The 27,115-nt window shown below is 45.5% G+C and overlaps 1 protein-coding gene across 4 annotated transcripts in view; it reads right to left on the bottom strand.

Moving 5' to 3' along the window:
- The window catches only part of BANP (BTG3 associated nuclear protein), an 84,387-nt gene that overhangs the window by 36,683 nt on the left and 20,589 nt on the right, over positions 1–27,115 (bottom strand). For all 4 annotated transcript variants that reach the window (XM_081963606.1, XM_081963608.1, XM_081963609.1 and 1 more), the window contains exons 5-8: positions 23,988–24,110; positions 22,727–22,902; positions 12,421–12,660; positions 4,687–4,854 (exon numbers count right to left, since the gene is read on the bottom strand). In XM_081963606.1, coding sequence (XP_081819732.1) covers positions 4,687–4,854; positions 12,421–12,660; positions 22,727–22,902; positions 23,988–24,110 — 707 coding nt within the window. The remainder of the gene's footprint in view (positions 1–4,686; positions 4,855–12,420; positions 12,661–22,726; positions 22,903–23,987; positions 24,111–27,115) is intronic.

Raw genomic sequence — 27,115 nt, 5'->3', positions numbered from 1 at the left:
TCCAAATCTGTAGTTCTGAATATTATTTCTCTCCCCTCATTTTGCAACCGAGGACCAAACAAACAGAACTGAATTAAGGGCATCAAGAAAGTGCCTAATTCTTCAAAGAACTATCATTTTTAAAGAGTCCATTTATTTGAATAGCTAGATAAGATGAAGGGGAAAAAGAAGACGAGGCTTAATAAGACCCCATTTGCAAGGCATGAGCTACCTAAAGTGGCCTATTGTAACATATAATTCTCTCATTTTATTCCCAATATGTCTCTGGTCCTCCTAGATTTTCAAAAGCCTTGATGTTCCATATAGGAACAAGCTTTGAGAGTTCATCCACAAATCTCCATGTCTGATTCTTACTATTAAAAAAACTTTGCCTGCATAGTTGTGTGTCGTGCACTTTTGTTCAAATATGCCAGGGAAGGAGAGGGCCTTAAGAGTGATGGATGCCACAGACCCAGTCCAACGTTGCGTGTCATGTTGCCAAAACCTGTATATGAATGAGTGGGAATGGTGCGCATGGTTATTTTGGGACTGAACAAGACACCAGGAAAAGGGTACAAAGGACCAGCAATGCAGAGCTTTCCTTGATGGACAAGCAGGTGATTATATTTCTGTCACATAGTTTTAAAAGGCTTTGTGTCAACATTGCCGATTTCCCATTTGCTGATGCCTTCTTATCTTGATGCCTGTGGGCAAGACAACCCCAGCCAAGGGTGGCTATGAATCCAAGCAATGCAAAAGGAATTGCTTTCAGTAGCCAGCAAACCTCCCCCTCCTCGCCTTCATCCCTTCATGCTACTTGAGCTCACAAGCCTAGGAAGCATCCCGATCCAACTTCAATTAGAAACATGTCCCCCGAGTGCCTACTGACAAAAACAGTCCCAGGGATGGATGGATGGACGGAGGCTTTTCAGTAACGACATTGGAGCAACCCTGCGCATTGTTTGTAATGGAACAACACAGGCTCGTGTTTGTCACCGGCACAGCTGCTTCCTTTACAGATGTTAAAAAGCTATTTTTACATCTGCCAAGTGAAGCGAGGGACTGCTGAATACCACAAGCATAACACTCACACAATGTCATGCGTCCAGCAACGGCCTCTCCTGAGAAGCAAGTCTGCTTATAAACAGAAATTTTCGCCATCTGGCTGCGGTGTCATGACCTCAGATAGGAAGGGGAAGAAAAGGATTTAGTAAGCTCTAAACCCCAAAATCATCATCTATCATTCAGAGATAACTGCCAGATGCAACAGCACCTTTAAAAAAAAAAAGAGCTGTTCATGCATTATTTTAGTATAAACAGGAGATAACCGCGCGAGAGAAGGATACACCCAGAGATGTAGAATGCTAACTATCTAACCTTCCTTTTTTAAAAAAAAATGTTCAGGTGTTAGAGAATTCATGACTCATATGAAGGCCATGGGTTGAAACAGTTATTCTGCAGGAATCCTCCGTTTAATCAAGCCAATGTCCAAAAAAATTCAGCCTTGTGCCCCAATGGTGGTGCATTGAATAATTGTTTATAATTTGTGGCGTCACTCCTTCTGGGTAGGTGCTGGACACTCAGAATAATCAATTGTGCATTCCGGTTTGGACACTCGGTACCGAAAAGGTTTACCATCCCTGGACTAGACACACCGAGTTCCCTCAACCTTTCACCAGATGGTTTAGCCTCCTCGTCATCTTTGTGGCTCTTCTGGCCCTCTTTCTAGAGGCCCAACTTCAGGCCCCCAACAAAATCTCAGGCAAAATCTCAGGCAAACATGAGGCCAGCCTTATCGCCTTCTCTCCTTCTCTCCATGTGTTCCAATCTTTATTGGAGACCGCGGGGTTGGCAGGCCGAAGAACTGAACTTCAGCTGGTGGAATAGAAAGAGGGAGGGGAAGAGGCTAAGGCCGGGGGGGGGGGGGGGGGGGCTTTGGGAGAATTTCGGAATGTTTAAAATAACACAGGAAAGAAGATAGAAACGATAGCAGAGTCAGCCGCCTGAGATCTGTTTCTGACTCCTCGAAAGGGCATCTGGGGAACCAATGCCAGCCGGCCCCGATGCCAGCCTCCTCTGGAAAACCATGACAGCCAAAAGAGGCGAGGAGGCTGAAGCTGCAGCAGGCTCAATCGATTCCTTCAAGCACAGAGTGGAGCCTTTTTTTAGAACTGGCAAGGGAGCCAAAAGAAATGGGGGGGAGCTTTCATTAGTTACCGCAAGAAACTAGTACATTTTGTGAGGGTTGTAGAGCTGCTCAGCCAATTAAACCCAGAGCAGCCCTTAATTAGTGTCCTGGGCTTGTGGGAGGAAGAAGAGAGGCTTGAAGCTGTAAGGCAGGCAAAAAATTGTGCTCTTCAATCTCTGCTTCCTGCCCAGAGCTTGGAGGTTTTTACAGTTCGTTTAGTGACTGTTTGAAGTTACAACGGCACTGGAAAAAGTGACTTATGACCATCTTCACACTTACGACTGTTGCAGCATCTCCAGTCTCAAAATTCAGGCTCTGGGCAGCTGACTCGTACTTACGACGGTTGCAGTGTCCCCTGGGGTCCTGTGAGCCCCTTTTGCGACCTTCTGATTCACGTAACAACCGTGGGACTAACTTAACAACTGCAGGGATTCACTTTAACAACTTTGGCAGGTAAGGTCATTAAACGGGGCCACGCTCCCTTAACAAGCATCTCGCTTAGCAACAGGAATTTGGGGCTCACGATCGTAAGTCAAGGACTACCTGTAGAGTCACTTTTGCCCTGGGGTGCCCACAGGATGAGGCCGAAAGAGCCAAGAGGGCGGCCATAACAGTTGAGTCGAAGCTTTGCCTGCTTTTATGTGCATTGCCGTCTTGGGTCTCCTCCCCCTGGTCCCTTCCAGGCCTTCTGAGCTAGATCTGCTCTCGAGGGAGGCTGGGAGAGAAACGCAGGAGCTTTCGAGTTATACCAGACGCCCTTTCCCTAAACCCGTGATGGTGAACCTATGGCACGCGTGCCCAAAGTGGCACACGGAACCATGTTGCCTGGCATGCATGGCCACACCTGTTCCTCTTCTGGGTTTCTGGTGCGCATGCGCACGTCACAATCAGCTGGCCTTTGCACATCCTGCAGGGTCAGAAACTGGAAGAGCTGGGCTTCCATTTTCCAGTGGGAGCACGCATGCTGGCCAGTAACCGGAAGACTTGCTGGCCAGAAGTTCATTTTCCAGCGTGTGCATGTCCCCTGGGCAGCCCCTCTTCCTGGTTGTGGCTCAGATGCCTGCGAAGTGCTCCCTTTTCTGCACTCAGTGCCGGAAAGGTTTGCCATCACTGCCCTAAATCTCCCTTCAGCGCTGCTGCCGTCCATCTCAAGGGGCAAAAGACCACGGCTGCTTCCAGGCTCCCGAGAAGGAACTCTTGAAATGTAGCATCTTCATTCGACCCATTAAAGCAAATAGGGACATGGATCCTTTTGGGGATAAAACCCAACTGAGGTTCCGATGTGGGCACGAGCATTTCTCTCGTGTTTCCCTGCAGCTACCCAACAGGGTGAGGCAGCTCCCAATGTGGCGTCTCTCTAGGAAACAAGGGAAGTTCCCTTTACACGACAGGAGAACGAAAGATCCCGAGTCCCATGGCAAGAGACCCATTTGGCTGAGCCCCAGTCCACATCAAAGGCGTGCGCTGGGATAAGTATTTTTCATTTATTGCTCATATGCATGCATTTTATTTGCTCTGTGGACTGGAGCTCAACCAGTTCTTTTGTTCTCCTGCAAGCTCATTTCCAAGGCCGAGTGAGATTTCCAAAATATTTCTGATTAAACCATTCTTCCTCCCTGTCCAAACTGGTCACAACAAGTTCAGTCTAACTGGCTGGAAGATGAATGCTGGAAGATGATAAAACAAAGGGAGAGAAGGAACAAGGGCAACCTTACCGGCTCACTAAGGGCATATCCCAATTGGGATATGGGGTGGACTAAATCAGAGGACAAGCCCTCCGACCCACACTCCTGGGAGTGCAGTCGCTGGGGTGTTTGGTCCCAGATCCCCTACACTGACTGTGTTAACTCTCCAAGTTATCATCTAAGGATTGTAGGGGATGACCAGGCTGAGTGGAGTCAAATGCATTATCAGTTTGGAACCTCCATACCCTGTGAGACTCTGAAGTCCTCCACCACCCCTCCCCCATTGAAGTCCATTGGCTCTTGTCTGGAGCCAATTTGCCTTGACTGTTAGTAGTTCAGGTTCTTGTGAGTATGTTGCAGGAAACAAACTTTCCTGCGCTTTTGAACTCTATCCTGGCTCCAGGTATGGAGAAATATGAGATTCTCCAGCTTCAGGCTGTCTTTAAAATACGCCCCACACCTTTCAGTGAGAAACCAAATTAGGAAGGAAAGACGGGCAGGGGAGGATTGATTTCACTGCTATTTAAAAAGTTAAAATCGCAGGTATCGATCAGTACAACTGATCTATTGTTTAAATTAATTCAGAAAGAATGATACCAAAGAGGTTTGAGAAGGAAACTCCCAAGCACGTAGATGGCTGCTTTAAGAGCAGTGTGAATTATTACTGCTTGGGTAAATGGCGACTATCAGGTTACAACAGTTTCCAGTGGAAGCCATTTGGCTCATTCCTTGCCTCCAACACATAGGGGTGGAAATGCTTATTTAAAAATATGCCCCAAAACAAGAAGGCCAGTAAGCCTTTGGATGGGAAAAGAGGGGTGGGGGGAATATTACCTGAGCCGCTGTATGAGGAAGAAGAGGGTGTCCGTCGCGAAAAGCTTTTTACAGCCAGGCTTTGGCCTCGCTGTTTTCGCCGCCAGGCTGTCCGGCATTTCGAGTCTATACTCTGCTTAATCCGGTACCAGTCAGACTCTGTGATGCCGAATTTATAAAAAAGGTGACCTGCAAGGCAAAGGAAATAGCAATAGCCCTTAGACCCCATAGACCGCTTCCCAGTGCTTCCCAGCCCTCTCTAAGCGGTTTAACAAATCAGCCTCTGCCCACAACCACCTGGGTCTTCATTTCACCCACCTCGGAAGGATGGGTCAACCTTGGCTGTGGTTATTAGACAACCTTCTTTAAAAGCAAAGGACTGAAAACAAAGTGTTAAAGAAGAGGTGATGTGTTATGCACTTCATTCTCTTTGCCTTTCTAGGATTGCACGTCTTGCAATCTTATTAACAGACTGACGCAGGGACTTTGGAGGTCTTCTAGTCCAGCCCCCAGCTCAAGCAGGAGACTATATTCTATCCAATTTAGCAGAACAGCGCTTGGTGTAACCGGCAATCCACTTGGAAGAACTAACTGGGAAGCTTTGGCATTTTTTAAAGTCATGGAGATCCTGCCAAGGTGATCGCCAAGGAAGGCACCAAGCATTCGACCCCGGAACCTGCTTTTGGGATTTCAGGTTTATCACATTGTGACAGTGAGCAAAGAGGAAAACTGGAGTGTGGGGCGAGGAGCCAGACAACGCTTAACTATTGCAGGGCGACCCAGAGCTGACCACCCCAAGAAAAACTCTCTGGGCTCTACGGGGATCTTACCTGCAGGCATCACCTAACTATCTTTGTTCTTAAAATGGTCAATCGGTTTTCTGCCCATGGCAAGACTGAACAGATTAACGGAGAGCTTTTTGAAACCAAAGGTAAAGTGTAGCAATTCCAGTAGAGAAGAGAAAGTGTTTGTGGAGGAGATAAGATTGCAGCAATACGGCTTTTCCTCCTTTGGGGGCAACATGCAGCAATGAACGAAAGCTTCACTTCTAGAGTCCTAAGCCAGCCAGTTTCCGCTGTTTTCCACTCCTTAGCACTCCGTAGATGCAACTCCCAAAGCACTTCAGCTGCTCTATGCTTTGTTCGGAGCGTCTGTTAGTCCCCCATTTCAAACGGACAGGGGCCCACAGATTTCCACCGGCTTAGTGACCAAATAAAATCTCTTGGTGTTTCAGACATCAAGGGACGCAAGCTTTGTGTGTGGTTTTCAAATGCGGTGTGAAGGTGGTGCAAATCTTGTTACTATACTTAATCTAAGGCATCAGAACAGAGGTCGATTGTTGGAGCTATGCTGTACGAAAATGTGTGTGAAACCTAGTGCTGTTTTTCAATCCGGTCTGCAGCGCCAAGTAGCTTGGCAGTTTAGGACCTAGTGCAAACTATAATTTTCTTTTCAGCACCGACAGTGAAGAAAACTGTTCCCACAATTGTGCTTGGTGCCTCAATACAATACAATACAATAGTAGAGTTGGAAGGGACCTTGGAGGTCTTCTAGTCCAACCCCCTGCCTAGGCAGGAAACCCTATACCGTTTCTCCGCTGTATAATTCAACAACTGGAAAAATCATTATTCCCTCTCTAATTCTGAGTCTTAAAACGATGATGGAATTGTTCAGTACAGTGAATAAAATTGGGGACCTCTGAAAATATGCCCAGAAAATTGGAGAGAAACCACTAGAAGAATTCAACCGCCAATGTTAGAAAGGGATGGTTCCAAAGATACCAAGCAGCCTTGAAACTTACAAGCCTGCCGGACACGAAATGGTTACTTTGCATGTATTAAAGGAGAGGATTTCGACATTCTTCGCAAGCGGGAGTTTCCAGGCTTAATTGGCAACGTTCTTGTTCTCACTTAATGTAACCCGAAATGCTGATTTATGGGAGCAAGTTGGCGATTGGCTGGAAGTTGGGAAAGGATGCTGAAAAAGCAGATCATTAAAAGAAGAGAGCTGATTAATGTGAGGACCGCTTTGGTTTTGGAGAAGGGATAAAGCCCAAGCGTTTCATGCTCTGTGAGTGTTATAGCTTCGAAATGGCCAGCCGGCACCTTCGTTAGCTTAGCTTAAAATTTCCCATTAGAGCTCATCAGGCAGGGGCCGTTATGAAGAAGCTCAACAGTTTCCAGATTTAACACTCGACTCGGGCTCAATATTAGCAATACGAGCCTGGCAATGTTCAGCCCATGCATCGATAGCTTTTATTAGTTAATTTCTCTGCTGGAGGGAAATAAATACTTTGGAGCCGATACAAAAATAAAACACAAGGCAGGAGACCCAGAAAATACGGCCGCAAATTTTAGCGTTCAATATGAGGAACGCACCGAGGTATTCCAAGCAGTTCACACAGCAGGACCCCGAGCAATAGGCGAGCCGAGAAAACAATAAAAACCGAGAGCCCGGATTACGATAATTCTTTTGAAGAATTCTGGTTTTTCGGGTGACGCAATGTCAGCTATCGGAAAATAAATGCTGCGGCCCCATATTCAGAGCCGGAGTGGGCAAGCATCCGTCTCTTTGAGGCGGGAGGGGACATTGCTTTGATCAACTAACTCAACAGGATGAATCCTGCAGCTGCAACTCACACCTCAGCTTCCACAGGTGGAGTTCCTACAAGGCAAAAATTAACACAGGTAGCCCTCGGTTCATGACCACAATCAATCCCAAGATTTATGTCGTTAAGTGAGTTTTGCCCCATTTTTGCCCCATTTGTTAAGTGAATCACTGCAGCTGAGAACCGTGTTGTTAAGCGAATCTGGCTTCATCAGGAGGTCGCAAAAGGGGATCAAGTGACCTTGGGGGGCACAGCAACGGTCGTAAGTATGAATTTCGATCACTATTTTTTTCAGTGCTGTTGTCACTTTGAACGGTCACTAAATGAACGGTTGTAAGTCGAGGACTACCTGTAAGGAGGGGGAAAGTAGAAAGCGAGCAGATGAAGGGAAAGAGGCTGCTAGCAAAGATGAAGCCGCCCAACCCAATTCCAAGAGGTTCCCCATCAAGGTCAGAGGTGGGCAACTGTGGCCCCTTGACAACTTAAGGACTTCAACTCCCAGAATTCTTAAGCCAGGCTGGCTCAGGAATTCTGGGAGTTGAAGTCCCCAGGTCTGCTTCCCCATCCTAAAGTCAGCAAGGGAGGGACCAATCCCACTAGTGCTACCTTACAAGGTAGGTGTGCGTGTTTCTGGGAGAATTGCATGGCCAAGAAAATCAGATTTTATTTTATTTTATTTTGCGTTAGAAGCTCTGCCCTCTGCTCTTCGGTGCACCAAGCTTCCGCTGTTCCGTTTTGCTCTCCTGAAAAGAGACGGTTTCCCAACATGTGCAAATCGCGAGTTTTCGGATGAAGTTCATCTTGCGTTAACCAGAAACAGAAATCTGCTTCTTTTTCCTTGTTCTATTTTGATAGGTTTGCATAATTTGTTTTAGGTTGCAGCCCTCTGTCTGGGCTATTTTAAACCCTGATGGGTTCCAGATGAGACAGACCCTCTCGCTGATGAATTAAAATGATAGCAGGTTCACAGAGGACACGGCCAGGCTACCACATTTCTATCCTTGCATAGGGATTCGTCATCCCACGAAAAGTGGGTTTTAATTAGAACGGCTGCTTCTGTGCCCTCCTGAGAAAGTTTCCTCTGAATTTCTGCCCAATTTTGGTCCCAAACAATCCCGCCCTAATTCTGCTGGCGCTCCCATTGCCCCTCTCCCAACGCTTCCGTTTCTACAACGGTCCATTTAGGAAAAAAGCAAGCTCTACTCCCGCGATGGCAAAGTTATGGCAAGTGTGCCAAAGGGGGCATGTAGAGCCCTCTCTGTGGGCACATGCGCCGTTGCCAGCTGCTCTTCTGGTTTACAACAAGCACGTGCACAGCTGGTCTTCATGGGCGCTGGAGCACCGGAAAACTACTGGAAAACGCCCCCAAAATCAGCCCAAAACCAGGCCGTTTTCTGGGCTGATTTTCGGGTCATTTTTAGGCCGTGTTCAGGCAAAAAGCAGCCTGAAAAATGGCCTGAAAACAGCTCCAAAAACGCCAAAAAAACCAGGCATCCGTGCGCTGTCCAGCTGGTCTTCGGTTTCCAGTCCTTTGGCGGGTGCGAAGACTAGCTGGCCAGCCTGCATGCGCGTGCCAGAAACCCAAAGACCAGCTGGCTGCCACGTACCTACTGTGGTGTGCACACATGCGCGCATGTCCTGGTTTGGCCGCTCGCTGCTGAAAAGGTTCACCATTATTGGTTTTTCTCCAAAGCACGGACCGTTTATTTCTTTGGGCCAAGAGCTGATTGGGGGTGGAGGCTGGGTCTCTGATTCTGAGCGTGCTTGAGAGATGGAGCTTTTCATCCACCCTGCGTGGGTGTGTCAGCCCAAGGATAGGGGAATGACCGGATGCATCCCTGCCCACCTGCAGTTCACGATCACCGGGCACCAGTTCTCTGCCCCCGAGAGATCCTTGGGTAAGCTGCCCAAGGAGAAGAGCCACATGAAATCCCAGGGGAAAGACGTGCTGACATTCTATATTCTCTGGCAGCCCAGCGGGAAAGCTCCTACCCTCCCTCGTTGGCTGTACTTTTCTCTGGCTCTGAGCGAGGGCTGGACCTGGTCCCACTTACTCCAGATAAGAAGCGGCACCCTTGCTCAAAAGCCGGTCAGGGAAGGGTCCATTATTCACAGAACTTGGCAGACGGAGGAACTGTTGGTCCTGGAGTCAACCCCTTTCCTGTGTCTTCCTTTCAGTTAAAAAAAGATAAATCAGCGCGAGGAATAGATGTATTGGCCAGACATATTGAGAAATCGGAATTCGCACAAACACCCCCCAGCCTTTCAGCTGGGCTTTGGATAGACCTCAGCCTACACTGACAAAGTCTGCCTTGTGACACAGGGAGTCCTTGACTTACAACCATTCATTTAGTGACTGTTCAAAGTTACGACGGCACTGAAAAAGGGGACTTGGGACCGTTTTTCCCACTTACGACCACTGCAGCATCCCCAGGGCTCACGTGATCAAAATTCAGACGCTTGGTAACCGATTCATATTTACGACGGCTGCAGTGTCCCAGAGTCACGAGATCCGCTTTTGTGACCTTCTGACAAGCCAGGTCCGCGGGGAGCCAGATTCACCTAACAACCATGTTACTAACTTAACAAATGCAATGATTCACTTAACGACTGTGGCGAGAAAAGCTGTAAAATGGAGCAAACTCACTTGACAAATGTTTCACTTAATGACAGAAATTTTGGGCTCACTTGTTATCACCATTCGAGGACTACCTGCACTCTAGCTTCAAATCCCATTAAAAAAGATTAGTCAGAAATGCCTGAGAAAACTATTTATACTTATGAGAGAGTAAAACTATCTTTTCAGGGACAACCCCCCCCTCCCCCTGCCTCTTGGACTTTGCTACCCTAGGAAATCTTTCTTCGGTAACCTTGGTGGAATGAGCCCTTAACCGGCGCCTTTGCCTGAATCCTGCCTTCGCTGATCACCCACCCACTGCCATTATGGGAAGCGACCGAATGAAAATATACACCTCGGAAGATTAATGGCTTGTGGGAAAGCTTATGCACACTATCAAGAATTCTCAATAAGCATATTTCCCCGCATTTGGAAAGTGCGGCTGCAGAATATTATATACTTTTCAAAATATTTTCTATGAAATACAGATTGGGTTGGGGCTTTTTTCCCAGAAAGAGAAAAGGATCAACAAGGATCTTTCCACTGACGGGTTGAAAGACGAGACTTAACTGAAACGCAACTTGGCAGTCTTGCGGGGAGGCTGCTGGGAGGTTGCCCCGGCATCCAGGGTGAAAATAATGCCCGTCCACAGGTGGCTGGAGAAAAGGTAGGTGGGTGACATATTACCGTACTTTTCAGAGTATAAGATGCACCTTTCCCCCCCCAAAAAAGAGGGTGAAAATCTGGGTGCGTCTTATACACTGAATATAGCATTTTTGGCCTACTGAAATCCCAGCTCCTTTGCAAAAATGGATGTGCAGAGGGTTTGAGAGGCTTGCAAAATGCTCCTGGGGGCTGGGGAGGGCAAAAAGGACCAAAGAATGGGCTGTTTTTGCCCCCCCCCCCAGCTCCCAGGAGCACTCTACAAGCCTCCCAAAGCATCTGCATGCCCCCCCCCCTTTTTTTTTTTGCAAAATACGAGGCATGCAAAGGGTTTGGGACAGTGGTGAAATTCAATTTTTTTTACTACTGGTTCTGTGGGCGTGGCTTGTTGGGCGAGGCAGGGGAAGGATACTGCAAACTCTCCATGCCCTCCCCATTCTGGTGCCAGCCAGAGGTGGTATTTGCCTGTTCTCCGAACTACCCAAAATTTCCGCTACCAGTTCTCCGGAACCTGTCAGAATCTGCCGGATTTCACCCCTGGTTTGGGAGGCCTGCAGAGTGCAAAAACTTTTTTTTAAATTTACCTCTTCAAAATCATAGTGCATCTTATACTCCGGTGTGTCTTATAGTCCGAAAAATAAAAAGTATTCAGTGGGTGGATTCATCAGTGCTTCAGTTCAGACATCAGCGTAAGCCGTGGCTTCCCCAAAACATGACTTCTAATCCAAACCATAACTTGAGCTTCCAGACCGAGATGTCTGGTTTAGATCAACCGTCTGACTTGGTTTTCTACCCTCTCAGCATCAATCTTCATAAATTCATAACCTCTGGAAAGAGCACCATTCTGAACCCTTTATCTCTGATCACGAAATGTGGTTCACAAGCATCACAATGGAATAGACAAAACTTTGTGAACAATATTTTGGAGCGGTACTTATTCGGAATCTTTGCTGTTCCTTTCTCCTAGAACACATCTCTTCTGGGTCACATTTAAGTAGGCCCACACAGCAACACGCACAAGGAGAATCTCGGCCACAGCTTCAACATTTCCTTTCGAAACCAACTTTTCTCTCAACCTACTCTTAAGATCAACAGATTTCCATCCCAACTGTTGACCGTTGGGGCCAGCTGCCTTATCGCCACTGGACAATGGAGGGCTATGCCCGAATTTACTTCTATTTTTTTAACAGGCAGCAGCATGGAATGAGGAAACTGGATCAGACGTGGGGTAGCGAGAGAGCTCATCGGAAAGACGAATAGCACTGGGGACTTTTCAGCTTTTTCTTACTTAACTCAATAACTGCTGAGTGGCTTCCTCAAGAAATGGCCTTTTTCCCCCAACGCAGATTCCTGGACTTCCTTGGTCCACTGAAGCAGTCCAGCCACCCCTATAAATCCAGTCTCCTGAAACCAGACTGGCTTTCTCATTCATCGGAAAAAGTTAGGCATCCCCTACATATTTATCTCGAGAGGAACAAAAAACCAGAAACCGGCCAATTTCAGACGGCTTCCGTTACAGCGAAGGGAAAACAGTTGGGTAATGTTCCTAGACTGAGAAAACTTTTGTGTTAGAACGCAGCTGTGTAAATGCGAAGGTTGAATCTCCCCCCCTCCCCCCCAGTCAAGGAAAATGCATCTTTCCAGCTGATTTCTGTGGGACGGATGCAGACTGTAGCCTGTCTGGGCAGTTCCAAAAGACAGTAGCTGCCCCTCCCCACCAAAACAAGACTTATCACGCCCCCCCCCCCCCCCTTGGCCAACCATCTCCCAAATCCTTAGAAAGCCCAGGTTTGTCCCTCTGCTGTGCAAGTTTGAAAGACGTGCTTTTGGGGAGAGATCCTGAGGCCCAAGGAGACCCAGTACTCACAACGGATGCCGTAAATCATGAGAGGATCAAGTTGCTTCTTCCCATGCTTCCCTTGGCCGGAAAGGTTAGAGATCGCCTGGATTTCTCGATGGAAAAGGTAGTCAAGCAAGGTCAGCGCCATCTTCTCGGCCGTCCGGCAATTGGTGCTGATGTGGAGCATGTCTGCCGGGGTGATAGGGGAGCGCACACGCATCTCGGGGTTGTTCTCGTCCCCAAGCCACGTCCCGCTAGGATAATCCTCTAAAAAGAAGCACAGGTGAATAGGGCGCTTTACTTCCCACTGAGATCACAGCCTTGCCCTTAGTCCCAATCTAAGTCGCCCAGGCACCAAACGCACAGCACTGAACCCACAACCGCTGTGGGAAGAAGCTGACTCAGCATTCGCTAGGAACCCCTGGGAAGGTGCAGCATTTGTGAGTAGAGAAGAATGGCACTTTATTTGATTAACTGCACTCATTAAGGGAAGTCACTCGATGGGAACCATAGAGTTCCCAAATAGAAATGGATTTTTTTCCTTTTTTAAAAAAAAATTTATTTTATACTCCTGGAAAGGAAGTCTGCATTGTTTCTGACGCCTTCGCCAAAAGGGGTTGATTTACCTCTCCTAGGAATGAATCGCTTTGGTGATGAAGGGCAATAATTTTTGTTTTGTTTTATCACACGGGTGCATGGATTTTTTAAACATGTCAACACTACAAACAATTTACGTCCAGGGCAAGAGGAACTCAAACGACTCCACCCACCCAGCTGAAAAATGTGGAACTTCCATTCCTAAAGTTTAGTAGTTATTTGTTGAAGGGAAATTTGTTGAACGGGCCACGGCTGGCATCTAAAGAGACCCATAAAATTGCTGATTCACCCAAACCCAGAATATAATTACTTCTAACTGCCTGATTAAAGGATCTTCAAAGCAGCAAAGATGGCCCAATTCTCTGCTGATACCCAAGGGGACTCAACTTGTCATCTCTCTGGATTGAGGCCACAGCAGCTACAAGAGTTGAAATCCTGTCTACAGTTTAGGGGGGAGATGTAACCACAATGCAGAACCATCCGTGTCACCGCCTTCCTGTTGCCTTGTCCAGAAACACTGAGCTGTCTGTTACTGATGGAGTCAAAATAATATTAGTGTGAACTTGCCACACTATTTAGTTTCTCCGTGTCAAAAACACTCTCTGTGTGATAGGAAGGCTCTCATAATGGCTGACAGGAGATCTGGAAAGAATTACCAAAGGATCAAACTCCTTCCCCCCCCCCAAACTGAAAAAAAGACTCTCTCAAACTACAGCATGGTAGAAGGCAGTTTTCTTGTACTCAACATGCAAACCATTCCTTCAGTGATTCTCTTCCCCAAGGATAAAAAAAAGGAATTCTACTCTCCTGGGGTAAGATTAATACTTTCCTTGGGCTTAGCTTGGAATAAACAATCCTGAGCATTCATCAAAGGCGCCAAGTACATCCAAGCATCAAAAGAAGTCTGCCTCCAGTCCTGCCTTCAATGAAGCATTCATCACAGCGCCATGTAGAGGGAGAAAAGTAGCTAAATACCTCCCATTCAGTAGACCCACATTTATGGAGTTCTTGGTGGTCCATGAGCATGGTTGTTGGACTGCAGCATCAGCGCCCTGATGATGTTCCCTAGTTGGGTAATGAAACGTCTGCAAGGAAATCACCAAGCCCAGAGAGCACCAAGGACCCCACAGTTCAACCCCGAGCTACAAATATTCTCTTCTGTTGGAAGATTCATGTTTCCCAAACACAAGAACGTGAAGAGCACACACGTTCCTCTCCGTCTGAAACCTGGATTGGGCATCCTCTGTGGTTTCGCACAAATAAAACATTTTTTGCACAGAAAATCCTTTGTGGATGCATCAATTTTAATATTCTTTAATCTGCAAGGCCAGGGTCCATCTGCTGATTCAACACCCAGATTGCTACTTCTGCCGGAATAGGTTACGACTGCTTGATTCTTTGCCGGTACTCTATTCTCTTCGTTAGAGGGAGAAACATCCTTTCAGCCTATATACCTGGTAGACAAGAAGCAGGAACAAGAACTAAAACTAAAAACCCAGGGTGCCATCAATCAACTCTGTTAAACAGATGGAAAGTACACCGAACACCTGCTTATGTCAATATTTAGAGAATTGGCCGGTTGTGTTTATCAAACACCTGTACGATGAACAGAAACAGCAGAGCCTGATAGCTGCACTAAAGGCAGACAGCACAGAAATAACAAATTGCTAAAAATATAAGCCCTTCTCTCTGGAGCAATTATGCAAGAGGGGTATTTGTGTGTGTGTGTCTTGTCTACATCCATCAATTGACTTGACTTTGTGAGGATAGACGAAGAGGCTCTGGGGACCGCTGAAAATTAGCTGCCAGAATTTATTGTTAAGAAACCCCACAAAGGCTTCTTGGCCAAATCAATTTCCCCTCTCACCACGGCAAATCTTTCCTTGGTGCAACTACTCCAAGCTGATACAGAAATCATTAAAAAAACAAAAGACCTCTACTCAAAAACCTTTAATGTGTAAGTCTCATCTCTCTCTCTGTGTGTGTGTATATACTAAGCACATGTACAAACTTCATACCTTCATTTGGTATGTTTCCTTCGATACCCGCTAAGCTCATTGGGTTGCCAGCTGAAGTTAAAATACATTTCCTTTGTTTCTGAACCACAGCAAATAATGCTGATTTCAAGCAATTTAAACAACATGTAAATTCCTTTCAGCTGCTTCCTTTCAAAACAGTTGTGATTCTTCTTCCTTTCAAAAACCGCTTTTCATCTGGCCTGATTCTAGTAACAGAAAGCTGTTTAGGGATACGTGTGGTACGCAGGGAAGAAACCTTGCTTGTTTCCTCCCCGTTCTGTGCAAGGAACAAGAACTCTTCTTTATTGTCAGTGAAACAGCTTCTAAATCAGAGGAAAAAGCCCCCAAACTTTCTGAGAGCCTCAAATTCAGCTTCATGGTTTCATGAAACTCCACCATATGGCCAGAACCTGGCAAAGCTACGTCAATAAATCCACCAGGGAGGGAGGGAGGGAGTGAGGAAGAAAGGAAGGAAGGAAGGAAGGAAGGAAGGAAGGAAGGAAGGAAGGAAGGAAGGCAAACAGACAGTTTACTAGCGAAATCTAAAACTCCAAAGTTCTCAGTTCCTCTTCTTCAAATGTGGGATAAGTGTCTGTTTCATAACAACCGCTACAGAGATGGCAAAAGAGCTGCTCTAAACCGTTTCTGATTTTAGGCAGCAATTTTGAGGAGCAGACAGAAAATTGCTATGCCTGCCTAATGTAAGTTGTATTTATCTAATAAAAGCTGTATTTAGCTGTGAGCAGATGACCTAATTTAATCTTGCATCTTCTGCTTTTGGAAAAGAGAGAGTGGTCCACCAAGACGCCCTAAATATAGGGAGCATCACTGTTTGTTTACTCAGGATATCTTCCCAGTGGAAGGCGGAATTAATTGAAGAGGAGGGCCCCTTTCCCCCAGGGGAAGTTGGACGCCTGCTCTGGGTATGGCGGAGAAGCTCAGCCAACACTGGCGCGGCTGAGAATTTGGGGGGACAATTCTGGTTTCCCTCACCTGGAGTCTGAGGGGATGCTGCATATCAGTTAATCTGTCCTGCCATCATTAGGACTATTCTATTGATCAAATTATGTATGTATCAAATTATAACCATCTAATCAATCTAATCACTGCGAACCAGAAATGGATTATTGGCCCATCTCCAAACTCAATATTAAAACATGTCAGATTGCTTGTGGTACTTCGCAGGGCTATTTCATGGTTATCTCTGTTGCATGTTCGTATTGAGCAGCCCTTCACAGTTAAACAGCCCTCCCAAGTTCTGCAAGCAAATTGGGCCCCAATACTAGGAAGAATTCAGCGCACTTGAGGATTATGTCTGTCTTCCATAGGCATTTCTTTTACGCTTCCCAGTCTAGCCTGCAAACCCACAATTTCCCCATCAGCCAAATGCTAACCAGACCCTCCCCTGCTTGTTTCAAGATCAGCCCCAGCCAACTAGGCACTGCCATCCCTGTAAGAACACTTCATTGTGGAAGAAATACTGGCAAGTGACCTTTGAGGAGCTGTTGGAAAACTCTCTAACCTATTTATAAAGGGCGGAATGGGATCCATTCCCAACTAATCCATGACCAAATTAAAGTGACCCTTTGAAAAGTGAAACAATGGATGCTGAAGTGAAATCCGTCTATTTCGGGGAAAGGGTGGCAGAATGAAGAATGCGCATTAAAACCAACTATTAGAAAAGACTGAATACTGTAACCGTCCTGGAGCAGAGGAGTCCAAGAACCGCAGAGAAAGGAGTTCTGTTCCCATAGATTGGTTGCAAAAAATTTAAGCATGTAAGTGGCAACACAAGAAACGACAATTACAGAAAGATGTATCCAATTAGAACTAAACGGAATGGAAAAACAATTTAAGAAGTTTAAAAAAAAATTAAGAGAGAGAGGAATGAATCAGGCAAATCCAGCAACACAGAAATTAGCAGGCTGCACCGACACATACTCAGTTTTCTTCATTGTAGGCATGAAGTTGGGTCTGCAAACACACACATGCATAGTGGGGTCACCGCTCTGGATTCAGAGCAGCCCCCATGGAGGAGATTCTGAGGGTCTTGCTCACCGAAAGTGATACCACTTTTGTCAGGGGTATCGTTACACCCATGAAAGACAACCATGAAAGACAGGGAAGGGCTTTTGACTATAAAGGTAGTCCTCACTTAGTGACTTCTTGTTCATCAACCGTTTGAAGTTATAACAGTGCTCAACAAGAAGACTTCTGGCCGGTCCTTGAAGTTGTGGCTCTTGCAGTGTCCCCACAGTCACAGGATCGCAATTGGGGCACTTGGCAACCGGCCCACAGTTCCAATGGTCACAGCTTCCCCAGTCACGTCATCCTCACCCCTTGTGATCTTCACTGCCAGCTTCCCATAAGCCAAGTCAATGAGGAAACCAGCCACCCCCTGACGTTGTGCTTAATGGCTGCACGTGATTCCTTAACAACCACAACCTGAACTGTCATTGTACACTGAAGTTGGGCTTTCATTTCGTCGTACAAGGTGCAATGACAATAAACTAAACTAAACTAAACCAACTCTTTAAGGATCTGTGGAGCCAACTGAGGGTTGCAGGTTTGAGCCCATTCTAGCAACATTGTCGACAAAGGTCTTCTCCATCCATTGTCACCCTTTCACATGGAAATTGAGAAGAAACATATGCACCCAGAGAAAGCTTTCTGCATGCTATCACCATCACAGAGGAAGTTCTTCCAGGATGGAGGACAACTAAATACCTGTGATAGGGTAGGAATAGACAGCCTTGACCAAGACAAACATGTGTGTGTGTGTGTGTGTGTGTGTCTGTGTGTGTGTGTGTACTTGCACCTGTGTGTGTTTGCCTGGGAATATTCAAAGTAGAAAACATTGAAGAGCAGATGAAAATCAAACCCAGTAGTCAACATTCTTTATATTTCTCATGTTAATTTTCCTCCTTGTTTCTCCCAGACAATAAAAAGACTTATCAGAAGATCCTGGAAGGGAAAAAACACAGTGGGAGAGAGTAGCTTTATTTCTGTTTGAAGTTGCTTAAGCTCTATGCTCCTGCATGCTCATTCAAATCTCTGTGTGTCAGCTGAATTTTATCACTTCCCTCAGTCTAAGGGCTTTATTTATGCAGCACGAGCTTGATAAAAAGCCTCAATTTTTATATGTGAGGCACTGAAATCCAGCATTGTGCTTGTCACCGTGACTGGCAAGAAGCTTTGAGACAAGAGATTAGAGACAGCCATGACTCTTTCCATTGCCTCCACTTTTTGAAGCTGTATCTTTGGACAGGTTATATGAAGAGAGGGATTTCCAGGCGCATAATTTATCTAAGGAACAGTTGCATTTTTGCTAAAGCCCAAATTCAGAGGTGACAAACTCTGAACATGAGTAATCGGAGCATCTTTGAGCACATCAGGACTTCCATATTTGACCTGACAGGTCCTGAGCCAATCTGTGGTATGTATGGATAAATTCTTTCCTTCTTCAGACTCTGCACTACCTTGATGTAAACATATATGGGACTGTTTGGTTAATTGAATGTGTTATACAGGAGCAACTTTTAAGTGGCTCAATTCCTACACCACAATCCTTTCTCCACAGTTAAATTCTTGGTCCCAGCCAAAGCAGAACTCCTACTTCAAACTCCCATTCCTGATTAAACGCCTGAACATTCATGTTCAGCACATTAGAAGACCTTCCCCTGATTTCCCCAACGCAGCAAATCCCATTCCTACCATAATACTGGCTGCTGGTTCGCTCAGCATATTATCTTTGGCCAAGAGAAGCTGATTGCTGGGTGCTTGGTTGTTTGTTTTTACATTATGGAGAATTGGAGATGATTTATGACGAAGACAGATCTTCAGATGCGATCAAGAAAACAAATCCAAGAAAAATGATCTCAATCTTTGGAAGCCAGGAACCATAAATTATTTTGGCAGAACAATGTCATTCAAGGGTTTCTAAGCACATGTAAAAAGTTACCACCAAATGTTCAGGAGAAAGAGGACCATGGCATTCTTGGGACAGTGGGAATCATTTGCAGGAAAATGGCTTTAGGACATTCACCATTATTGGGAAAGTCACACAAGAAGAGAAGTTTTTTTTTTTAAAAAAAGGCAGGGAAAAACCAGAGAAATCTTTGTTTGAAGGAGTCCCACAAACCAATCTGTTTCGTGTTGAGCTAACTCCTTTTTTCATTTATCTGGTGGTCTCTACAGATCATTTAGATAAACATTTATAAAAGACAGTTAAAGAGGTGAGCTGCTTCCTTGACTCCTTAGCTCACAACCACACAAGCAGTCTTAGAATAGAATAGAATAGAATAGAATAGCAGAGTTGGAAGGGACCTTGGAGGTCTTCTAGTCCAACCCCCTGCCTAGGCAGGAAACCCTTCAGCACTTCAGACAAACGGTTATCCAACCTCTTCTTAAAGACTTCCAGTGTTGGGGCATTCACAACTTCTGGAGGCAAGTTGTTCCACTGATTAATCTTAGAACAAAGTCTTAGAACTTTGCTTTTGCTGATCAAGGAGATACCTTGCTGCTCTATTGTGTCAACATCTGGTCTCTTCCCACTTTATCAGCAAAATGTGATTACCACCGTGAGTGTGAGAAAAGCATTTCTCCAGCTGAAATGAAGGATTATTTCAAGCATTGTAAATTCTCCACAGATGGGTGTCTAAATAGCCCAACTTCCAAGCATGGAGGCTTATATAATGGTTAGGTTTGTCATCCATAGGCCTGGAATCAATCTGAAAGTACAAGCTGCATTCTTTAATTAACTCTCACTGACTGGCCAAGTTTGTTTCTGAGAACACTAATAACTTTTCCTATTTCGTTAACGTTTTTTTTGTTGATCACGTCTTCTGAAAATTAATGTTACTGAATCAACCCCCATTCACTCATTTGCATAAATGCAGCCAAGAAATGAACCAAATTTACAGAAGTCGCACAATCTCCATGCCCTGCAGAAAATGCTACACTCTTTAAAACCCTGAAAGAAGAAAGTTGGAAGTCTTATTCGAAGGAGGAAGTGACTGCTGGAGTTCAAAACCCCGGACAACGTGATCTAAAATGGAAGGCAAGATGGTCTTCGGTATAAATGGACAGGATTTGTCAGTTGTTGCCTTCAACAACAAGAAGGTAAACCTTAAGATCACCTGAAGATTTTTGATTGTCCATGCTTGGGGAATTCTGCAAGGTTGCAGAAAATTAGGTGATTTGGTATAGACATGCCTAATCTCTGAAAAGGGTGAAGAACGAGGTCTGACCATCAGAAAAACTCGTAAGTATAAGGAGACATTGAAATTCAATTGAACCAGACAGCCTTCTAAACTTATACCATGAGTTTATTTAAAAAATTCCTACTTAAAAGGTACCGCTTTGGGCTGATCAATCAGGAAACTATATATTCTCAAGTCTTTTCCTTTGGTTAAGTCCAGCATTTATATATATACAATAATCCTATTAAAAAGCCAACATCTGCCTGCCTGTAAAGGCGCCAACAAATTATGCTGGAAAGGTCAGGCTGCAACGAAGTCTTTTTTTTTTACTACATCAAAAACCACTTCTCTTAAATAAACAGCTGAGAAAATGACTCAAAATTATTGCCTTTACTATTATATATACTGGAGCGAGGAGATTTCATCTGTTGTCCAGCACATACACAATTAAACTACTATTAGGTAATGACTTTAGTTTCCACTGGGAGACAGATAATCCCAGTTACATCTGAATTTTTGCAAACAGAACACTCTCCCACAAATTATTATTGCTTTAAAACTCTTACACAATGAAGAATTTGAATTCTTAAATCTACTCTTGTGCTTGCATTCTTTAAGGGGGAAACAAAAGTGAGCTAAGCTGAAGGGAAGCCCTCCAATTTTGCAGCTTTAATAAATGGCCTGATCTTCAACCACATCTCCCCGCTTGCTGTCAAAAAAAACTGAGTCTACCGTTTACCTTTGATGGCTTGACGGTTCAGAATTATGGCATCTCCTTCCCTCAAACAAATTCAGTGAACAATGTCATCTTAACTCTATATTCTTTCCACAGCTGTCTCTGCCCTGCACTAATGTTTAATTCTGAAGTTTATGTGAATTTAATATGCATCATAAAATGAAGGAATCATGAGGCATATTCCATATGGTTGAGTTCCAGCAATGGTGATTTTCTGAGATTTGAAGAGCAGGACAGAGGCTGGGAGGGGAAGGCTGGAAACTGATAAATTGTTGACAAGGCTATCGTGTACACAATACATTTTCGATGGGAATTTCCTGTTTTCGAAAATATTGTTTAGAATTGCCAAAGTCCCTGTTTACTTTCAGAAAAGTTCAAGCTCACCAGAAGGGCAGAACATGGTTTCAGCAGGCAGCCTGCTGGCATCTTTTGTTGCTTCCTAAATGAATGCACTCCTTTCCACGGAGCTGGGCTTCCCACATGGAGACCCAATTGCAGAATCAGATCAGAGTTTTGAAAGGCTTTGTGTCTTTTTTAAAAAACAGCAAATGAACCCTCTTAATTTGAGGTTCACAAATAGCCCTGGAAATGGATTCTGTTCTAAGCATGACTCAAAGATCTATTTAGATCAGTGTTTCTCAACTTTAAGATCTATAGATGTCAACTTCCAGAATTCCCTAACCAGCATGGAGCTGAAGTCCATACACCTTAATGTTGCCAAGGGTGGAAAACACGGATTTAGATCCATAACAGCAAGAAAGCTGAAGCCCAGATTTGTCTCTCACTGCATAGATAGTAAAATATTCTTCAATTGGAGATCAACTCTAGTGATCCTTGGACACGATCTTGCGGTATTCTGGGCAGCATGGTAGAAGTGATTTTGCACTCTCTTCTTGTGGGAGGTGTCTATGCCTCCCCCACCCCCACACTCTACAGCCAGGGAATGGTCCATCACCCAAAGCTGAGCTTCCAAGCCCAGACAAAGTTGATGCTAAGACAACATGTTGCTTACAAGATCTCCTGCTTCATACCCAACAAAATGTGGTATCTGAATGAAATTAAGACATGAGGGACAGCACACAACTGGGGTCTTAGCCGTTCGGTTTCAGAATGAGTTTGGGAAATCATATTTAAGTTTTTGACCTCTCCATGTAGCCCTAAGGCAGGGGTCCCCAAACCTGGCAACTTTAAGACTTGTGGATTTCAACTCTTCGTTGTAGGCATGAAGTTGGGTTTGCAAACACACTCATACATAGTGGGGTCACCGACCTGGATTCAGAGCAGCCCCCATGGAGGAAATTCTGAGGGTCTTGATCACCGGAAGTGATACCACTTTTGTCAGGGGTAGCATTATGCTTTGTCAACCATGAAAGACAGAGAAGGGCTTTTGGCTATACAGGTAGTCCTCACTTAGTAACTTCTTGTTCAGCAACCATTCAAAGTTGAAGGCCACAAGTCTTAAGGTTGCCAAGTTTGAAGAACCCTGCCTAAAGCCTCAGGCTGTGAGTTTGATTTAAGGAGAAAGCAGAGTCCTCCAGCTTAATGCTCTTCCATGACCTCCAAAGCTTTTACTGAAAACCTGGGAAATGAGAGGGCAAAATCATAGATGCTAACAGCAGAATTTTTGCAACCCAGGACCAAGCCAAGCTATGTATGAGACGCTAAAGACACGGCTACCTCTTCTGAGGCAAACAAGACATGGCATTTTAAAGAGAAGGCCTAAGATTAAAAGGGCTCCCACACTGGGATTAGGCCGAAGGTTTCAAAGACAATTTACTTACCTTCGGAATTCAATGTAATCAGAGTGACGTTGTTCCCAATATTCTGATTTCCTAGCTGGCCGCTGTTTGAAACCGAGTCGCTAGCTTCGGAACCGCTCTCCCCGTCTTCATTGTGGCTATCATCGTGACCTGGGACTTTGACCACAATGGTGTTTTGCCTCCGCCCGGGAACAGCACTGAGGAGGAGGAGGAGGAGGAGGAGGAGGAGGAAGAGGAAGAAGAAGGTGTCAGGATTAGTGCAGGGGTCCACATGTGGAATCTCTTTCTCTCTAGCCCACATTGGAAGTCTTACAGGAGCCCGGTGGCATAGTGGTTAGAATGCAGGAATGCAGACTAACTTTGCCCATAGCCAGGAGTTTGATCCTGACTGGCTCAAGGTTGACTCAGCCTTCCCTCCTTCCGAGGTGGGTAAAATAAGGACCCATATTGTTGGGGGCAAGAGGCTGACTCTGTAAACCGCTTAGAGAGGGCTGTAAAGCACTGTGAAGCAGTGTGAGACCTGCAGCCATCTTTTCTTTCGGATCTTTGGCCTGCCACACTTTCTATTATTCTGATCTGCATTTTCTATGGTGGGAAAATGGGAGTGTGGATTGTACGGAGTTAGATGATATGTAGCCAGAACAAAATTCTTTCTAGAAAGCCAAGGTCATCTGCACCTCTGCACCAGACCAGAACTGGATGAGTGGAACTGCCAGCATGGCAGTGGGAGATTGGACCATGAGACGGGCTTGTGGGGGTGGGGACAGGATCTTGAACCTTCAACTGGGGGGGGGGGGGGGACCGGGTTTCACATTCAGGTTTTCCCAGATGTGCCAACATGGCTCTCTTAATCAATTGGAACTTTGAGCAGTACTTTACCTTGGACTCTGATTTACTTTTGGATGCTATTTGGAACGCTGACAAGCAGTATATAAGCCTAAGCACTATTGCTATTACAACTTTCAGCACCCCTACTCTCTGTAGTCCATAGAGACCATCAGGTACCAACTGGCCCAACCCAGGGAAGGAGCAGCCAGGAGCTACCCTGAAAAATGGGAACACATTACCGTGATGTCATATAAGTAAACATCAACTGGGACAAGCCAAATTCGAGCCAGTTCCCACCATGGCTCCAAAGACCCCTGGCCTAAAGATACTCTTAACTGAAACTCAGGAAATCCAGTCCATCGTGTAGCTAGCTGGAGCAAGGGTTAAGATGACCTCCATGCAGTTTTCTGTGCCTGCAGACAGAAGGAGGGGAGAGATCTCTGCCATTACTCACTTGTTAAGGATATTTTCCAATGAATCAGCTGCTCGGCTTAACGGCTCTTCCTGCCCCACCATCTTGGCTACAATCGAGTTCTGACGGTCGTTGTTGAGAATGACTGTGGTCTGAGGGACAACACTGCAAAGAGAGTAAACAAGGAGGGGGAGGGGAGGGGTGAAAACCCAGAATAAATGAGATTCAAAAAAGTTATTTTGCCATCCATTAAGTCATACCTGGCAGTTTAAGCGAATCGCTCCGTGGAAATTGTTACGAGCATGAATTTGTGGAGAGGTTTCCCTCTTTTTTGGTTTCAAGGCTGTTTGTGATGTATTAAATGCGAAAGCTCGTAATCCATCATATTCTGAACTCTGTTCCATTTCTGGAACTCGTAATTCTTTCAAGGAGCTGACTACTTCAGTAAAATTATGTCATGTCCTCTGACCCCTGGCAGAATTATTCCATCTTTTTTTTTAGCCAATCCAAGCTATATATGGGGAGAGAGAGAATTTAGTCTACTAATTCTTGAAATCAAAGAGTGACTCAACTTCCTCTGTTGAAAATAGATGGGCTCTTTTTCCACTCAGTGAAGGAGCTCCACTGTGGGAATAAATGAAAATGTTTTCACTCTGGCCTGTTGGGCAATCCTGAGTGACCTAGTTCATAGACTACTCTAAGCCACGCATCTTGGTTTATGGCTGGGTTCATCTGTCACTCACTCTAAGCCAAGGTCAAGGAGCCCATTACGGTTTAGGATAATCCCACCACAGTGAAGCCAAAACACGTGTGGTTTTAGTTTGAGCAAAGACTCATCATAGGACCCCCAGGCAAGCAAACCTAACTTCAAACGACACTCCTGCAAGAATAAACTTCTTCCTTCCTTCAAAAAGAGGGCCAGGTTTCATTGTGCATCCTGCTAAGGGGATAGGAAATGTCCTCGTTCTACATTGTTATGCCAAAAGACTATCTAAGGACACATGGATCAGACGTAGCTGCTCTGCTTCAACACCTTCTCCAGCTCCACTGGGAAGGCTTTACATTTGCAACCCTCACATTGCCACTTTTTGGGATGCCCTACGGTTGATCAACCCCCATCCCTCCGCCATGCAGAACGCACGGCTCCTTTTCCCAGGCTGTCAGTTTAAAGAACCCCCTGAAGAACCCATGGCAACAAGAGGGGTTCCTGCAATATAATTGATGGAGAACCCAGGTTTTACTTCATTCTGTAGTTTCCTTTGAACAGAAAATAAGTAAATAAATGATGATTGACATAAAATGGGGGCCTCTCCTCTTCCTCCTCCTCCTCCTCTCTTTGTCTGGACCATTTCATTGTGAGCCTTTTGTGGCATTTAATCAACGTAATAAAGAGGGAAGGCCTGTCTTTGATGTCCACCATTAATAATTACTGAAGAAACTCAATCTGGACCCCCAACACTGCAGAGAAGGCGTCGTTTCTTTCCCCGACTCCTGGTTTAGCTGCTGCTTTCTAAAGTGGCCACAATTCCCTTCTTCAACTCAGCCTGGCAAAAAAGTACTCCAAGGGACTGCAGCTACGTGCAGGATGCATTCCCTTAGAGCTCCCTGTGTACGAACAGAAGTGCCAAGAGTCACGCGATTATGGAAGCTCCGTGGACGGATGAGTGTCTCAATGCAGCCATTGATAGACACGGCACGTGCTGGATTCATTAGGAGCACCGAGGGGGAAATGCTTTCACTCGAAATGGCTCCAGATATTAATACCTGAAGCTCAAGGGGGAGTTGCAGGAGGAGAGATTAAGCAGCAGCTAGGAGGAAAAACCGTGTGTTTGTGCCTCTGGGTGTGTGTGTATCTGCGTGCAACTGGCACGGGCGAGTTTTGCTGAGTGAGTGTGGATAAGAAGAAGAGCAGGTTGGGATAAGGCATCCAAATTATTTCATCTGCAAAATAGCCCCTTTTGGGAGAGGGGGGGGGGTATAAAAGTTTGAAATAAAGTAAAGCCAAGATGACCCTTGTTTGAGATATACCTATAACAGATGGACTTGAACTGCTTCTCAGGAATAACTATTAATGGCAGCATAATAGGATGACGTTTTCTTTTGCTTCCTCGGAGCTAGAATTCAAAGGGGCTCATCCCAAACAAGCCATGCTTAAAAACTGGAGGGGAATAACAGAATCCCCGGCGTTAATGTTGTATGTCTGAGCACGGTTAAAGGTTAAGCGGCAAAATCCAGAAATCAAGAGAGGGACCAGCCGCTCTAAAACTTCTAAAGCAAAATTTATCAGGGAGCTTGCTCTGTGAATCATTTCATCTAATGCCCTTGATAAAAAGTCCTACTGCCCAAAGGACATCAGTGTTACCTTGACACTTGGGGGGGAGGGGTGTCATCTCCCTCTTAGTTCCTGCACACACAAGCAGCCATTAGCTCTAGGCTCTATTTTCTTTCTGCCATTAGTCAACGCTAGGCAGGATAAGAGCTGAGATTAGCTAAATCAGGGGTGTCAAACTCAACTTCATGGAGGGCTGCATTGGGGTTGTGTTTGACCTTGGGAGGTTGAGTCGGCATGGCCAGCTTGACTTCACTCATCGAGGCTCTGTTTTCGGCCGCGATGGCTTCCTGCAGCCCTCTGGTGGGCCGGATCTAAGCATCCTGTGGGCCTTGAGGCTGGCACCCCTGAGCTAAATCATTGCAATATATGAGCACCAAGGAGGACGCGAGCCCAAGACAGCAACTCAAGTTCCTAGGTCTCTTTGCAAACCGTATTGTGAAGAAGGCACCCTGGCCTCTATCTCGGTATAAAAAAGGAATGTTTGAATGTTTTCAAATATTCAAAGGACATTTGAATACGTTCTACAAGCAGGCAAAGCCTTAAAATCTATTTGCTAAACAGAAGGATGCAAATCATCAAGCCGGTTAAAGAGACTGAGTCTTTCGCCAGAAGGGGGAAATCTTCATCTGATGGATGAGGATGTGGTAACCGTGATGCTTTCTTTTCAATGCAAACTGACCTGCGGAGAGGGTGGGGGTCTTCTTAATACTGTATTTTGGTTTTTACAAATCCACCAACTATTGGAAGACCACTCTGATCTAGTGAGGCTCAGCCAACCCACGGCATCTGTGACCCAGAGTAAAAAGGTGAGCTCACTCAAGACAAGAGAGACATTTTT

This window comes from Natrix helvetica (genome assembly GCF_964273705.1).
Source record: "Natrix helvetica genome assembly, chromosome: 10".
NCBI lineage: Eukaryota > Metazoa > Chordata > Lepidosauria > Squamata > Natricidae > Natrix > Natrix helvetica.
Note: the sequence above shows the minus strand (reverse complement) of the source record. Positions and strands in the feature narration are given on the sequence as shown.